This window comes from Ochotona princeps, chromosome 7, assembly GCF_030435755.1.
Source record: "Ochotona princeps isolate mOchPri1 chromosome 7, mOchPri1.hap1, whole genome shotgun sequence".
Taxonomy (NCBI): Eukaryota; Metazoa; Chordata; class Mammalia; order Lagomorpha; family Ochotonidae; genus Ochotona; species Ochotona princeps.
In genome coordinates, this window is record NC_080838.1 from 8,287,544 (window position 1) to 8,304,980 (window position 17,437).

General features: G+C 42.2%; 2 protein-coding genes across 4 annotated transcripts in view; one reads left to right on the forward strand and one right to left on the reverse strand.

The window, feature by feature from the left end:
• Positions 1 to 17,437, forward strand: part of LRBA (LPS responsive beige-like anchor protein) — a 609,418-nt gene that overhangs the window by 355,792 nt on the left and 236,189 nt on the right. The gene's annotated exons all lie outside the window — the stretch shown is intronic.
• MAB21L2 (mab-21 like 2) lies at positions 1,315 to 3,115 on the reverse strand. Its single transcript, XM_004588123.2, has one exon. It carries the CDS (start codon positions 2,438 to 2,440, stop codon positions 1,361 to 1,363), a length of 1,080 nt encoding a protein of 359 aa, XP_004588180.1. The 5' UTR covers positions 2,441 to 3,115; the 3' UTR covers positions 1,315 to 1,360.

Below are 17,437 nucleotides of genomic sequence, written 5' to 3' on the forward strand. Positions count from 1 at the left end.
AGTGAAGGAATTTTTACTGTGCATTCTTAGGACACTTTTTCTTTGATTTTAAAAATATTAACTTTTTCTTTGGACCTATGTATAAGCAACTTCAGAATAAATCTTGAAATTTGATAAAATGGTCATGGAACAATGGTAACTAAGCCATTTTGAAATTTGAAGTAATTTATAAATCTGAAGTTTTCCTTATACCATTTGCTGGGGGAGAGGAACATAGTTGTAACTATTTTGTGTTTCTCTTTTGGCATGGCTAATCTCAGGTTTTTATTTTTGACAGCTTGAAGAGCACACGTTTTTTGAAGGAAAAGCAACAGCTACCTACCTTCCTTAACAACTCAGAAAAGCTGTTTAAGAATCTCCTTTCTATTTCAAACTCAGTTTGGATTTTTAAAATTATGGCATAAGGAGCCAAATCTCTTAACTTTCAATATGAACAAACTTTTTTTTTTCTGTTTTACAGATTAGGATCAAATTTGTTTTTTCCAGACTGTTTTATTTTTCCTTATGTGAAATGTTACTTTAAATTTTGAAAATCCACAGAATATTTTAATTGCACAAAATAATATTTTCTCCAATGTTTTAGCGGGGATTTCTACAGTGAATCTTAGGTGATGCGTTGTCTTTTAAATTTCGTGCCTTTGTTTTAGATCTTTACATTGTGCTTTTCAAACCGATTTTACCTGCCTTTATTTAAGAACAGCCCACAGACAATTACAATGTAAAGTCATATTTTTATTACTGTTTTCAACAAGATGGCTTAGGATGAGGGCAGAGGTGTGAGAGAGGGAGAAAAGAATCTGACATTGGCACTGATACAGTTAACATCAGTAAAACTTTTTTTTAAAAGAGGAATTTTACATATAGTTAAATAATATTTTTTTCACTTGGTGACAACATTCAGGCAACCAAAAACAACATGAGTTAGCAATCGAGAAAGAGGGAGGGAGAGGGAGAGAAAGAGCAGGGAGAAAGGGTTAGGGAGAAAAAGAATGGGGAAAGCTACTATACATTGATTTGAAAATGTACCTTGGGTTTCATTTTCTGGTGGCAAAGACCGATTGCTTCTTTTGTGGGACCTTTTAAATTCACATTGTTTGGAAGAAAACATCACTTGTGTGCAAGAAAATGATTTTTTTTTTTGGCGGGGGCGGGGTGGTGGTCTGCTCTCTCTTTTGTTTCCTTCTTAATTGTTGAAGATCTTGGCCGGCTCCGGTTTCTTCCAGGTGAGTTACGTAAAAGTTAGGAGTCCCGAGTTTGCGCCGTGGTCGGTGGCGGGGAGCGCTGCGGTGCCGGTGCCGTGGGGGGTAGGAGAGAGAGAGCACGCCCGTTAGCGTCGCTTTTCAAGCTGTCCTCAGCACCCTTATAGCTTGTCCAGGCTTTTGGGATTGGTGAGAATTTCCCTGGCCAACCTCCAGGTCTGCTTGGCAGCGCTCTCCAGGGCCGAGTGGGGTTTGCCCTGGAAGAGGTCGAGGTTGGGCAGGAAGTAGTGAGGGCAGCGGCGGCACTGCAGGCAGGAGATGAGCTGCAGGAGGATGCCGTTGAGCCGGTCGCCCAGGCAAGCCTCGTCCCAGTCCGTTTCGCGCGGATGCTTCTCGCACTCGTACAGCAGCAGCGTCTTCATGTGGTAGTTGTTGAGCGGCTGGCCCGGCAGCTCCAGGTGGCGGTCCCGCAGCGTCTTGAGCACCGACAGACACTTGTTCCGGCAGCCGCCCATCAGCAGCCGGTTCTCTGCCTCCCCGAACTGCAGCACCCAGGCATCGCTCTCGGCCGAGCTCTGCTTGCCGGTCAGCGAGTAGCACTCCTTGGACAGCAAGTTGAACCCTTCGGCCTTGACCTCCGCCACGCGGTTGGGGCCGGGCCAGGGGATGTGGGGCATGGGCCACTGCGCCGCGCTGCGAGGCCAGATGCCGGTGCACTTGAACGCCGGCGTGATCTGCACCACGTAGCGCTCGCGAATGCGCAGCTTGACCTCGCTGGTGTCAGCGATCATCTTGACCACATCCCGGTAGCTGCACTTGTCCACCGCCTGGGCCACCAGCGTCTGGAAGCGCGAGCGGATCTTGCGCGCCGAGAGGTAGCCGGACGCCGTGATGAACTCGACCCAGAGGGACATGCTCCGCTTGCGCCCGTCGCTCAACTTGAGCACGGCGCAGCCGGGCAGCGAGCCGTCATCCACGAAGTTGAAGACGCCCATCTGGTTGAGGTAGAGCACCACCTCGAATTCCGTGGGCGAGATGACCTCGAGCCCCTCATAGCGTGCATCGATCTCGCTCAGGGAGCTGATGAAGCGCGGCTCTTGCACCTCCACTTCCTTCAGCACGTCGGAGACCACTTTGCAGACCTCGCGGATGGTCTTGGCGATGGCCGCCTTGCGCGCCTGGCAGCGTTCGGTGTAGTACTTATTGAGCTGGTAGACCAGCTTAGCCTGCGCGGCGATCATGTTGGGGCACAGGTCCGGGCTGTACACCGGCGTCTCGCAGTACGTTGAGGGATCCAAGGCTCACACACGGGTGGTGGCCCTGCGGCTCTCCAAAGAGGCGGTGTGCTCCCCCTAATCCCCACTTTACACTCTGCTGTCCAGCTGGGCTGACCGGTTGCGGCCACAGCCCGTTGCCGCCTCCTCCTTTTTCCTTTTTTCGAAATATTTTTAGTTCCTCAGCAGAAAAATTGCGGGCGTGAGGAGGTTAGAAATCAAGGTGATTTTTTTTTTTTTTGAAAGAAGAGTACCTGCTGGGCCTGATTTTTTGGTCTTTCTGTTGCTTTGCAAAGTAAAGATGGCCTTGTGCGAAGGAGGCAGGGAAACCCGGGTGGGCTCGGGGAGTGGGTGCGAGAGAGGAAAATTCAGGTTACCAAGAGGTTAGGCTTAGAAGTCTGCAGCCGAGATTACCCCCCCGGAAATCTGGAAACGAGGTCTTTAAATGCCCGAGGAAAAAAATTTAAAAATAAATGAGAAACATTCAGCGGTTGGTTCTTACACTTCTTCCCGTTGCTGATAGGACTTCTCCACACTTAGGTTAGGTGAGTGCCTTCCTTCCTCACCATCCCCCAGATGCAAGGTGAAAGACGTAATTAATGTCCGGCCAGCAGCGAAGCGCAACTCAGGCTGCGCGCGCTTCCGGAGGCTTGGAGAAAGACCCCCACGATCTCTTGCGTCGCTCTCCTTTCTGCTCGGGGGTCGCGTGGTCGCAGATTTTCCTCTTTTCCTACTTGGAGGCGTTGTTTGGGTCGGCTGGTTTGTAGTGGGGTTCTTCTTGTCTTTCCCCTAGGTGCAAACCGCTGGAAGTTGTTTGATATTCATTTCTGCTTCGTAATTTATACTTTTGGCCCTCACAACATCTATTTCGGTGTGACGGAGTCGTTGCTGGCGTTGCATCTGGGGTGTCGTTTTAAGGATTCGTGATTTTTTCTCCTCCTCCTCCTCCTCCTCCAGGTTGCTTGTGCAGACTCTGCTTTCCCAGTCCTCTCTCCCTCCTAAGATCTGACCTCTCTCTCCCTCCCTTTCTCTCCCTTTCTCTCTCTCTCTCTCTCTCTCTCTCTCTCTCTCTCTCTCTGCCTTGCTGTTTCCTGGAGTTTTTTTAGTTTATGAATGGTCCCAGGGCCATCATGAGGGAGGAGGAGCTTCAGTTCCTACAATCCCTATCCGAGCTGTCAGTGCTGTAGCCAATCCGAGAGAGAAGACAGGCACGCTTGGCCAACGGTAGCAGCCACCAGTGCACTTGATAAAGAAAGGGGGTAAAGAGAGAAGTAAAAGAAAATACGGAGGGATAGCAGAAGTCAAATGCTCTCCACATTTTACAGTCCCCCCTTCTTCATCCTCCCCTCTTATCAGTTGCAAAGAAGAAAGTCTGTGAGAGCGAGCCTCCTGCAGATGGCTGGAATAACCCTCGAGAAGGGAGCAGTGAGTGGTTCAGGAAGGCTCGCGCCCCCTACCCTTTTAATTCTCAACTTTGTGCAGAGAAGGTGCAAAATTCTCTAATGAAATTAATTTGGCTGGAAGGCAAGTGGGAGGAACGGAGGGGGTGGTCTGGGAAAGGACCTAATTCTGAGTGTTTTCTCCTGTGAAGTCCAACGCTCCTCTCTGCTTTCCTATTGTTGCCAACAAGCCAGAGCGTTTCGGTGTATGTGCGCCAGTGATGGCGTGGATTTGGATATAGGGTGAGGGTATATAACCATAAATCTCTTTCTAGCAATCTCCATATGTTGCTGGAAAACAAGGCAGGGCAAAAAGTGGCCCAGTCACCTTGTTTGCTAACTATTGCATCATTAAGATTCAGATATACTTGGTGCCATTATTATTATCTGTATCATTCCAAGAACTAACCAGTTCCTAAGGGAGCACACTTATCTAAAATTGTGAGAAATGCTGCAGATTTATATCTGGCCAAATTTGGCAGGACGTTTTTAAAAATTACATTACTAAACCTGTTTCACCACACTAAATGAAAATGAGGGAAGGTAGAAGCGAATTTGAATGAAAATTTTCTTGATCTCTTAAGTCTGCTGATCTGATTCTTAATGCAGTTTTTTTTGTAAGATGATTTTATTTTTCAAATCGACTCCTACTTTTTAAAGACTTTACTGCCACACAAATCCATAACTACCCAGTTATGGATTACACAGATGGCTTCACTCCTCTCTTGACCTTTCCATTCAAACTCGCGTGCGTGTGCTGTTAGTCCAGGAGCAGCACCCATTGTAGTACTTGTGGATTCAAACCAAAAAAGCTGTGCATTCTCATGAGGTTACTATTGGGCTGTCACACTTGAACTTAAGGTATCTGCGAGCTTAAGTCTTTTTCAAAACACAGGTAGATGGGATCCTCTTTGGTTTGATTTTGAACGTTTCCTTGTAGCCTTGGGTATTGTGGTTAAAAACCTTTTGGCGGTATTTGGGTGAAGACTTGGTTTAACCGTTGGCAGGCTTGAGCTGCCTTCTTGAAGGCCGACCAGGTGAATTTGAGTGCGTCCCCCAGGAAAAGTGACTTTCTCGCCATCTGCTTGCCGTCGGCCGCTGGGGTGCAGCTCACCTCTTCCCGGCTCGGCCCCTTTCTGAAGAGCACCTGGCTTTGGGTGGGGACGGGAGAAGGGCGGGTTTGCTACGTTAAGACTCTCCATCTTCAGTGGAAAAATTGGGAGGAACAAGTCGGAAGTCAGCGGATGCGAAATTGTGGCACCGAGCTGTCGTCAACTTGGCCGCCGCGTCGGAAGCCTGGGGCGGCCTCGGGCGCAGCCTGCTGCGGGTAGGGAGGGGTGGAGGTGGCGAAAGTAGCCCGTGCCCCGCAGAGCGCCCCGGCGGCGCGTGGAAGCCCGCACTCCTCCCCGCCGCCACGTCGCTGCTGGGCTCCGGGGGCTCCTGGCCGCGGGGAGCTGCGGGGAGCCGGGCGCCTTGGCCTCCCCCGCGGGCAGTTCCTGGGCGGAGACTCGTGGCGGGGCCTGAGGGCGCGGAGCTTCCCTCCTCACCCCACCAGCAGCCCCCTCGGGGCGGTCGCGGCTTCTCCAACGCCTCAGCGTCCCCTCCGCCCTCGGGAGGGGCGCGCGGACCCTCGCTCCCTCAGCGCCTCCGCGCAGGCTGCGCCCTGTCTCTGCTCCCGGCTCGGTCGCGCATTGCCAAGTTTCGTCGCGCTCGCGCGGGTCCCGCGTTTTCTCCACTTTTTTTTTTTTAAACCTACGGAAGACTGGAGGATTGATAAAAAACGTTACAAATGTTTTGATTTAAAAACAATTCATTACCAATTTACTCTGTCTGAGGTAGATGCTGTAGTAAATAATAAATCAGTTAAAACAAAGACGACTTTAATTTATGGTCGCGGTACTAATTAGAAACATCATTCCAGCCATAAACTTAAACACTTCCAGCAAATACTGCTCCCTTCTCGGCGGCGCCCTTCCCGTCCCCGTCCCCTCCTCCCCCCCGCGGCCCGGCGCTCGCCCGGAGCCGCTTCAGCCGTGCGCGCCGAGCCGCGCGCCTTCCTCCGGGCTGAATAATTGAAGCGGGCCACGGGATCCTAGGATGCCGTAATTGAAGAGCCCCTGTCACCTCCGCTTTTATGTATGTTAGTGTAGAAGTCCATCAGCAGCTCCTTGATGGTGTATTAAAACGAAGTGGCAGCTCCTTCTGCAGAAGAAGACCGTCCTCCTATTAAAGGAGACCCAGGGAGAAAGAAACTCCAGAGGCTAAAAAGCCACTTCAAGTCTTCAGACCGATTGATCTGTATTCTCGTTATAATCCGTCTCATCATACTTGAGTTAATGAGGCAGAGGGAGGGGGAGCGGAATCTGATGGTCCTTGACAAATTCATTAGGGAGGCCGCAGGACATTTTATTTGACTGTTAAAACATCTTGTTTGTTTGGTTTAGGCAGCGCCAACATCAGCAGGCTTCTGCCCAGAGCTGTGGTGTTGGGCTGGCGGTGAGGCCGTTCCTTTAAAAAAAAAAAAAATTAAAAAACATAAGGAGACCTGCAGGGTGGGACCCTGGTCTCTTTGTGCTGGGCTGGGGCACCCCGTGCCCTTCAGACTGGCTCTAGGCTGCCCTTTCCAACCTTTGCTCCTCAGCTACATTTTATAAGGATGCACGTGACAGTACTGAGGTGGCCGTGCTTTGCTTTACCATAAACTACATGCTGTGTGTGCTTAAAACAAGTCCAAATTCTGCCCCCCCCCCATCCTTGATTTTATCAGTCACTATTTAAAAGAACTATGAAAGGTTTTAGGTCTAGAAAAATAGCCTCATTACATTCTATTTTTTAGTTGATCATGATTAAATAAACTTTTAATAATTAATTGAATTTCCTCTTCCACTGAAACCCTTAATGAGAACAGAAGCCTAGAAATTTAAATATTTATACAAATGTATTTTTCTAAAGAACATTGGTATATTTTAATTCTTGGGCCTTTGTTGTTTAAAATTAGAAGCAGAGCTGGGTACCCTGTGCTAAGATAAGGTGATAAGTTGACAGAATACTTTAAAACTGGAAAATTTTCTAGTTGAAAATAATGGGCCATTAAGCTGGAATGCTAACCTTATGTTTTATACTAGGATAAAGCAGTGTTTGTCCCAAAAATGTTCTCATAGTAAATAATCCAATTTTGATACTTTCCTGCAAGAAGAATTCACATTTTCCTTCCACGGTGATTCCAACAACCTTAGCTCAGTACTCTGAGAAAGACCCCTGGCTTCAGTTATAGGAGAACAGCATGAGAGGAAAGAGAACACTAATGCCCTTTGCCTGTTTCGTCCATTCCTGCACTGCGGATGAGGCCTGAGCTGCTGTAGGGAATGCATGGGTTTGCACAGAAATGGTTCCGGAGTGCATGTTGTATCTTTCAGAAGCCAACCCAGACTCCCAGCTGAAGCCACTGCTTCTGTGTGTCTGACAGTTGTAATCCTGTTTATGTTCCCAGAGAATACAGAATCCTTAAACTGTTTTATTTTGTGCTGATCTTTACTTAGAAATGTGTTTACCAAGTTAGACTTCAGTGCATTTTTTACTTTATCAGATTAGTGAGACTTAAAAGGTATCTATTATTTTATTATCGTAGAGATCACATGTAGCATTTCAGTAATCTTTCTAAAGGAGAACACAGATGATAGATTATGTGACTTGCTTTCCAGGAAACATTTTAGAAGCGTGCAGAAATTATTAGGTTATTTACTTTAATAAATCCCTCTCGGAAGGGATGTTGTTTCTTAGACAACAAAGGGCCCAAACTGGATTTTGAAATATCAGTGTGGCTGCTGATTTTTAGTTCTTATATCTAGTTATTTGGTATAATTATAAAAATGGTTGGTTTTTTTGTCTTAAAAGAGTTATCTTTTTTGGTCAAGATGTAAATTAGGAACTCAAACATTGTTTAGTTCCCTACATTTGAAAATTGTTTTAGTAAAAACCTAACCACAGTTTGTTATCTATTTCCTGATAAAATTTGATTGAGGTAGTTACAATTAAATATACATATATAAGCCATTGTAAGTATCAAGATTATTTATATCTTGAAAGCAAGTCTACATTCCCTTTTGCAGCATCAAATGATGTGATCTTCCAAAACTCTGATGCATCATAGAGGTTATTCATGAGCCATTGATGATGATTATTCTGGAATTTAGAATAGCCAATTATTGAATGTTTACCTTGAACTTTTCACTAGAGCATCTGTTAATAATTTTCAATTATCCAGCATGCTGTGGAAATTAGGCCTCCATTCCCATCAGATAGCTTTAAAAAAACACCTTATAATCTTTTGGATAAGCCAAGGGTATTGTAGTCATTTGAACAGTTTGAATTTAAGGTTATGTTATGCCAGGAAAAAGCAATAGCTGTAGCTTTGCATAGTGTCCATCAAACTATATGGAAAAATGTTTTTATGTCCTCTCGTGGAGTATTGTTTGGTGGACCTTTCAAGCTTCTGTGGATTAGCTTGGCTACATTGTATGTGTGAACTGTGGTATTTATCCGTGCTAGACTTCCAGAAGTGTAGTTCTTACACTGTTCAGTAGAATGAGAAAGTTGAGAATGTGGTGTATGCTGAGGTTTATTTGCCCCCTGAGTTGGATAACAACTGTAGAAATGAGTACTGTGTTAAGTCATATATAATTTGCTCTCACCAAAATATGCAGTGATAGATTGTGAGACTTATGCTAAGGAAAATAGAAGTAAGCAGCTGTTAGCCTGACTGAAACATGCATTCTATTGTATTGTTGAACTAAGATGTGAAATGTTAAGAAATTCTAAGTTAATTCAGCAAGAACTTTTTAGAAGTGTTTAATTGCACTTGTTCCGCTCTCAATTACATTGGTTTACATCATTTGCTCTTACCAGTGAATCATCTGAAAAAGGTTTTCTTGTTTTCATTTGAAATGGGGAGACATGGCATCTATGGGGCGGGGGATGAGATCTCTTCCATCCCCTGGTTGCTGGTTCGCTTCTCAAATACCCACAATGGAGCTGGACCCGACTGAAGCCAGAAGCCAAGAACTCAATCTGTGTCTCTCACCTGGGTGACAAGATTCCCAGGATTTTTGCCAGTGTGCTCTGCCTCCCAGGTGCATTGGCAAGAAGTGGGATTGGAAGCAGGCACTCTATTTAGGGGTGTGACTCCCTCACACAGCAGCTTAACTCACCTGTGCCATATTGCCTGCCGCAGGGCAATATTCTGCTCTCATCCTTTCTTGTTTCTCCCTTTTTTCTTCTTCTTAGTTACAATTTGGCCTTTGTAATATACTCTAAGTGTACTCTGGATTTTATGTGCCAACTCACTTTGCCTTTCATAAGTTTTACCTGTGTACAGCTAACTTTTTAAACTATTTAAGCAATGTTTATATAATTTGTGGATTGTTCTTTGAGCGTTTTCTACCTAGAGAAACAAAGGTAAGCAGGAAAACTGGGATTAATGAATGTTAAATTCAGTGTGAAAAAAATCTGAAGCTGATTTTATTTAAGATAAGTGTGATACGTTTTGTTTATGACGGTTATTCTGTTTTGTGTGTATGAGAATAGGAGTGTGTGTGTGTGTGTGTGTGTGTTTATTTCCTGGGATCTTCAAGCCATCCTCACTTCTGTTTCTCTCTCATGATTAGTGCCAGACATTGATGAAACGGATGAGTGAGAGATAAGCAGTGTAGATTAAGCCAGTCTCGAGCTATGCTAAGTTCAAAATATGAGACTTGGCATATGTTCTATATTGCTTTCAGGTCATATGAGACACTGTGGACCTGTTTTAAAAATTTAAACAGTTAAGCATATCACACTGATAGATTTTCTTTGTATTTTAGGAAATCTAGTCATTTAAAACATCTCGGTTTATTTTAAAAGCTATTGACTCTACATCATTCCATTTCTTTTATTATTGATAGTAGTAATTTGGCATAAAACTTATATATTAAGCGAAATTTTTAGTGCATGCTTTAAGTGGAAATATTAAAGATCTGTTCTTACCTTCAAATTCTGTGAATTAGAGTAAATATAAAGTACAAATAAGTTTTTCTGGTTTCTTTTAGTGGTTAAACAGCAACAAAACTCTTTATTGGCTATAATCTATGTATAGAAGACATCTGTGCAGTATAAGTGAAATAATATTTGATGAGCTAAGGAATGGAAACTTTTCCTTTTTACCATCCAAAATAAAGCTTGGATATAAAACAGCTGTCTTGGCCTATAGATATCAAGGTTCTGCCAGTCTGCTGCTTAATTTTCCTTTCTATCTTCCCTGATTATCTTAAGATTCTAAAGAGTCATTCTTTTATTTTCTGGCTGGTTTTGTCTGTCTGTAGACAAAATCTGAAGTTAGTAGGTTTAAATCAATCTAGATAGAGCGGAAAAATCTTTGATCTATGTCTATGACTGTTTCCAAATGATTTGCTTGCTGGGACCAGACACTCTCCGTGCCCTTTCAGTTTGCTATCAGCTAGGTACACACAAAAGACCGAAAGGCTACCAGATGCATAGTTAATCATCCTATGAGATCAGTAGAGTCTCAGCCTACAGGTCTGCAGTTCCTAGAGCTACTTGTTACATAGTAGCATTTTGGTAAAATGCAGTCAAAGTTGTTACTTTTTTTTCTTCAAGTTAGCCAAAACCTTCATTATATGATCAGTAAAAGTAATAAGAGAAATCTATGTATTTAAAAACATTTTTTGTTGCTTTCGTGAAGCTTACCTGGGTAGATAAAATGAAAGGCAACAATATGAGAGTGCCCATAGAGAACATCAATCTAAGAAACAAAAAGCCCTGAGTTTTGTCTCTGCTTGAGTATGTGGGTAAAGAAGTCACTGTTCCCATTATCTTTTTACTTGTCGGTGGTTTGGGTCATGTGATGTATTCTGTCTGCTTTGGAAGCAATAATCTAAAAATGTATTTTACCAAAATTTGACTGAAGTTGCTATTGACATCTTTTCTCTTATTTCTATTAGAAATGTGCAAAACTTTAGACCTTCAGTGTTGCTCTGAGGTGGATATATGAAAGATTTTTAAATCAAAAGAGAAATAGGAATAAATATGAAGTATTTAAGGCATAAGGGGAAAAAAAAACCCACACACTATAGAGACAGTTGTGAGGGATAGTGAAGTAGCAAACTTGGAAGAAATTCTGAGAGTATGCTAGTTACTGATTGATAAAAAATTTGGGTTATAAAACGTTTTTAAAACACAAAGTGTATGCTTGTATATAGTAAGAAAACATTATGTGTTTAAAGGTATAAACAAAATTAGCAGGTGGTTTTTCTTCCCAGAAATGTTGGATCTGATAAATATGTGCTCATCAAGCTGAAGAAAAGTCAAGTTTACAATTAATTAAAAAGAAATGGTTAGCTTTCTGTTTAGAGGCGTGGCATGGCTGTAAGCATGTATGATACTACCCAGTTCATATCATGTTAAAAGATACATGCAGGCAGGGAAATGGTTCTCAAAGCATGCGTCACTAAAGAAAGGAAAGTTTTATACTACTTTCTCATGCTTTTCACTTGTTTTCGTCAGAAGATCTGACAAGCATAAAAGTGTTAACATCTTTTATTTTACAGATGTTCTTAGTTTTCCCTCAAACTATAAAAGATGCTGTACCAGAGTAGCGTAGTAGGAAATAATTTCAACACCTCCTTTCACTTGGGCGATAACTTATTATTTGTCTAAGCTTGTGGATATTTTTGGAAGAAGGGAAGTGAGGCAAGAAATGATAACATACTGAGATCCAATTATTCTCATTTTGAGATACAGATCAATCCATCTGTCTGCTCTATTAGAAATTCTCTCAAAAATAGTTTCAAGTTGGCATCACTGAGTTATTTTTACTTCTACGTTCTGTTCAAGGAAAGTCCTTCTCTGATACTGTAGGAGTGCCAGGTGAACACCGAGAAAGTTGTTGATGGACACCGTGGGTTTGCAAAGTGCGAACCTAAAATACTGAGAGATGAGAAATGCATCGCTATTTGTGAATTTATGTTTTATCTCACTTCACTTGAAAATTTATGAGTAGTGTGGCTTAGGGGTGCTGGAGTTGTGTGTTCCAGGGCTTGCCCCTACTGATAACACCCTTGTTGGCGTGAAAGTGCAATGCAAATTATGACAGTTACAACCTTCTGTTTTGTTTAACCTGTCAGTGGATTTCCTGGCTCAGTGCTGAGGGCAATGGTGTGTTCAGCTAGTCCATATTCACCTAAACTTAAAAGGTCAGGTTTCTACAGGCAAGCCTAGTCAAAGCCTAATTGATGAGGAGGGCAGGGAGACAGAATTTACTGTTCTGTTGGCTAGTTTCATATCGTTAGGTTGTCCTGAAAGCATCAGGCAGTCACAGCCCCTTTCATGTAAGTGCTGACCCTAGACAGGAGCTGACAATCAAAGGAGGCAGCCACAGGAACCAGTGCAAGTAGGCTATTGATTTTTCAGTTAGGTCTAAGTAGTTTGTAGTATGGGTAATGGGTGACAGAGGCAGGTATGTCATTATCAATGAGCTCCAGAACAGTAGCAACAACCCTCCCTCATATTTCCTTCAGCACTGACAGTATGCATCCGGGGCGGTCAATAAATCGCCCAACCTTTAACTGACAAGTGACTTGGAGGTTTTAGGTGGAGGGGTGAAAGTTACCGAGCTGAACTTCTCTCCTCAAACATGTACTGCATCTGGCCGCGGAGCCACTAACTCCATTGTGAACTATAGGGAGTTTTGATTTGGTTGTGTCTGTGCAATTCTCAAACTCAGAATTCACTTTTTCGGTATTTAAGAATTTAACAAGTGTCTTTACTTAGTTAAATAAAAATGGAAATGAGCCCGTGATGTGTAAAGTACTCTGAGAAGATAATGAAGGCAGTTTTTAATGATGCCATTTTGCTCCTGTTTTAGACTGGATTCTTATTTAATCAGAGATCCCTGTTGTAAAACTTGAGTCCTGAGAAACTGCCTTTCAACATCTATGTGAATTTCTAGTCTCCTCTTAAATGTTGCAAGTGCAGGCCAGTTTTAAACAGAAAAATCCTTGACCCGTTTGTAAGTACAACTAAGCAATTATTGTTTAACCTTCAAATTTGTTTAAAATTGTTTTTCAAAGTACAATAGTGTTGAAAAAAGTGGTCATTTAATGATTAAAATTTGATGAATCATGGTTGCTTCTGTATTTAAAAAGAAAAGGCTTTTCTTCCCCTTTAAAAGCATTTTATGTAGATATTTGCATTAAAGAAGATACAATTGATGTAAACATAAACTCCAAAGTGTAACACATTTTGACTGAAAGTATACATGTTCTGAAAGGGATATAAAATATTTCTGAGGCATTTTGAATGTATCCCGATCTTTACTTGTTATAATTTGTAAGTAATATGAAGAGAAGGTAATATTTATAACTGCAAGTGGGAGTTTGGGTTGTACCAGGATCCTTGCAAAGTATCACATGCTTACATTTTTTAAAAACAACTTTAAACAAATTGAAATAAGGCAGAAAAGTAAATGTTTTTAAAAACTTCCTTAAATAACTTATCGCCGTGATACCTTGTTTAACATATGATATTGTACAGAACCGGAGTTTAACGTCTGTAGAATCATCTAGCTGCGGAGTGCCCTGCGTGGCCACATGAATCATTTTCATTTGTTCAGAGCAACTGAAAATTACTTCAGAAAGTATGAACTAGTTGCTTAATCTGTACAAAAGGTAAGGTTGCAGTGACATCTCTGGATATTCCTGTCTTCTTTTTGAAGAAACAGAGAATGCGAGTTTGAAATCCACTGCAAGAAGGCTCCCTATCGAAACATTATTGTTTTGGTTTTAAGGAAGCTTTGGAATTGTTTAATTGATATTTAAGGAAGTGTTATGCAGATCCCTTGAATTAGTCATATCATTTTGGATTTACAGATTTTTAAATAAAGGTTCTTTTGGAATCATTAGTTTTCTTATGTTGTTCATCAGTCATTGAGTTAATCCCTGTTTTTCTGTGGGATTAAGTAAAAGGTTTAGTTGGGAATCTTATAGCCTCTATGTTATTAGTTATGGATAGCTTCTTTAGCTTCATTTGTAGCCTTTTCCTGAATATGTTGCTGCGTTTTTTTAAAAATGAAAAAAAAAAGCTGTAGAAAGGAGGACAAATTAAATTTTCATGAAAGAAAATCCTAATCAGCAGTGACAGTGTAAGAGGAAGATGATTGCACTTGGTCATCGTGGAAAGGCACTTAGACTGGGTGTCAGTGCTTCTGGTAATGATGACTAATGTCTTTCTTGGAGCAAGTGCATGCTCACGCATACTGCTCCAGCCTGGGGAGAGAGGGCTCAGCAGTGGGCACCAGGAAGCAAACCACTGGGTGTCCTAAAACAAAAGCCTTTTCGGTGCAATCCATTTGACAGTCTCTATCTTACTAGAAAAATGGGAACATACTTTCAAGGCATTTAACCACAAAATCTTACCTGTTTTGTGTCCAATACTAAGGTACTCTTAAACTAGAAATAAACCAAGGAATATTATTAAGAGATATACTCCATTCCATCGTGGTCAGATGTGTGGCACCTCAGAGAATGTCAGGTCTTAGGAAAGTTTTAAAAAAAAAACCAAAGTTATTGCAGATTTTTTTTTTTCATACCACCATGCTGTATCCCAAACAGATGCTTTGCAATTGCAAAAAGAGAATGAATGACTCACAAGATCTTTCTAGATCTTTTCATCTTAAATATTTTACACAAAGAAGATGACACGTGTTATTTCTGCAGCTTTCCCCTCCATTTAAGACCTTCCAGAAGGGCATGCGCAGCAGCGCTTGTCATGTGTTTTCATCTGCATCTTACTGGCCTGACATGTCTCAAGAACCACGAGAACACAGATGTCATTGCATTCAGACAACACTAATTACTCTGGGATTTTTGCAGTGTCTCAGTGCCTGCTTGTAGCTGTCGGCTGTGATTGTTCCTGCAGGCTGCAGTGGGGGCATTCCGCACACAAATATAGTGAGAAACAAAAATAGTGACATAAGCCTTTTAGTTTCCCATTGTTCTCCAGAAAGAAGTTGGAAGAAGAGGAAAAAATTCTTGACACACCGATTTCATTCAACATTTTGCGTGTGAGCCATGTTTTGGCAACATTTCCTGTCTGATGTTGAGTGTATTATACTTTGGCGTTCTGTGAACTCTATTATCCATCTGTTCTTTAACCTTCCTGAACAATTTTCTACGTTACTTTGTCTTCAGGCTTCATGGGAAATTCCTTTATGCGGCGTACAGTTTGGGAGAAACGCTAATTGTGGTATGAGTCTTTTGAAAGTGACAGTGCAGAACAATAAATATGTATGATGTGTTCTGGAGTGCGATTGAATGTTTAATGAGAAGCTGTAGCAAACATGGTTAGTCTCAGTTTAGATAAGTGCAATCATCTTATGCTTTTAACACACATCAGTTCTTTGTTTAATTTCTCTGTAACATCCTGGAATTCAGTTGATAATTCATGGTGTTTAGGTGGTTTTGTTATAACAGAGGTCAAATGGTGGTCAGATCTGGGCCCTCACTATTAATTCTGAAGAGCAAATACATGTTTTGATAAAAAGCATAATCTGTGTTAATTACCGATTGGAAAATAAAAAGCTCCAATAATGTAACTTCATATGCTGATGAAGCAGAATTGAAGCAGCTTGATCAAAGATGTATGATGAGATAAAACTGCAGTCTCTGCTGTACAGTTATAGTAATTATGACTAATGAACCGTCCAGTCTGGATGAAATGGCATGCCCACAGGGACTGTGTCCAATCAGTTGTGACTTATGCAAGCTGAACAAACCATTTTGGAGTTCCAGCTTCCATAGTCTAGGAACTATATTCTTTATTATTTGCATCAGTTTTCCTTGGGTAATGTAAAATAGTTGGGAGCTAGCTAAGTTTTGTTGAATGTATAGTTCTTTTCCCTTTTTCATACTTTTGTTCAGAGTTAAGCCTGTGTATTTCTGTGACCTCTGCTTTACCTCTTGTTTCCTAGACATGCTTGCGTTACTGTTCTGACACAATTCTGTGCCTACCAGCTCCTCCTCCTCTCGCGTTGCTTCTGAGGACTCCCTGCTTGTAGAAGCCAGCCAGTTTGTCAGGGTGTGTTCTTCACCAGCCAGATGCTTGGTGAAGATGCTTCTACAATAATAGTGACACAGATGAGCCATATTATGATGTGGATTACTGACAAAGACTGGAGTGAGTGCTTTACCTGTGGTGGCCAACAGATTGCATTGGTGAGACAGGTCTCCTGACAGAATAGCGCCTTTCATAACTTGGGTGAGGCCTTTGGAGTGAATCACAGTATGTGGGCTTCACTCCGTACGCCATGGCCTCGGGTGCTTTCCTGTCTCAGGAGTCACTGGGTCAAACTGGTAAGGCACACAAGATCATGGCAAACATCAGTGCATGGCAACCGAACATGTATCTGTCATTATATTTTAGATGAACATCCATGACAAAATAAGAAGAAAATCATGTTATTAAAGCAGCCAGGTGAGGGAAGTGGTGTGATGGTGGCGGATATCAGGTACCCACGATATGATCAGTTACACCTTCTTGTCTGTTGGTTGTGCCTTTGGGTATTGCTTACTTACACCCTGTGGATATTGGTAAACATGTGTTGAATTTTATTTGCCCTGAAAGTTTTGAGAAGGAGTTTTGGGAACTTGTTTGCCTTAGAGCTCTATTATCTCTGAGCAGGAAGTTGGAATTGCTTTGCCGTCTGATGAAACTCACCAACTCTCACAACTACCCTTTGAGATACATACTGCTTACATGGTACAGAGAAACTGAGATGTGGAAGGTGGAGTAGCTTTCCCTGGTTTGATCTTTGGGTAAGCCTTGGGTCGCTTAGTGGAATTCAGTTCTGCTCTCACCCAGATTGACTTCTCAGTTCTTCTCATTTCTCTTTTTTCCAGTGAGAGTTTATTTTGTTGTTTTCTAGTCCCTGACAAAACTTTAGGGCACATTGAACTTGAGACCCATAAGCAGTTGTACAATACTAGGCTTTCAAATCTCTACATCGTAATTATACTCAAGCCCCAAAACTCTTAATTTAGCACGTATGAATATATGAGGGATCTTAAAAATGTATGGAAATAAATATGGGAAACTATGAATGGATTTTAAAATTTTCTGCACCAAAAATAAGTATTTTTTTAATTCAGTTTTTCAGAAACTTAATGCAATTGTTTATTTGAAAAGCAGAGTGGCACACATACACATAGAAGATAAGGGGATTAGAGAGTGAAAGAGAGGGAGAGGAAATGAGACTGAGTGTCTTCCATCCACTGGTTATCTCCCAAATGCTTGCACCATCATGGCTTAGCCAGGTTGAATCCAGAAGCCAGGCGCTCCTTCCAGGTGTCCTACTTGGTCATCAGGGGCTCAGGTGCTTAGGCCGTCTTTGCTGTCTTCCCAGGTACCTTCACGGGAAGCTGGATTGGAAATAGAGGAGCCAAGACTAGTGCTGGGCCTTGGACATAGGACGTAGCAT

Coding starts and splice junctions, on each gene's coding strand:
- MAB21L2 (XM_004588123.2), bottom strand. CDS start 2,440: ATGATCGCCGCGCAGGCTAAGCTGGTCTACCAGCTCAATAAGTACTAC.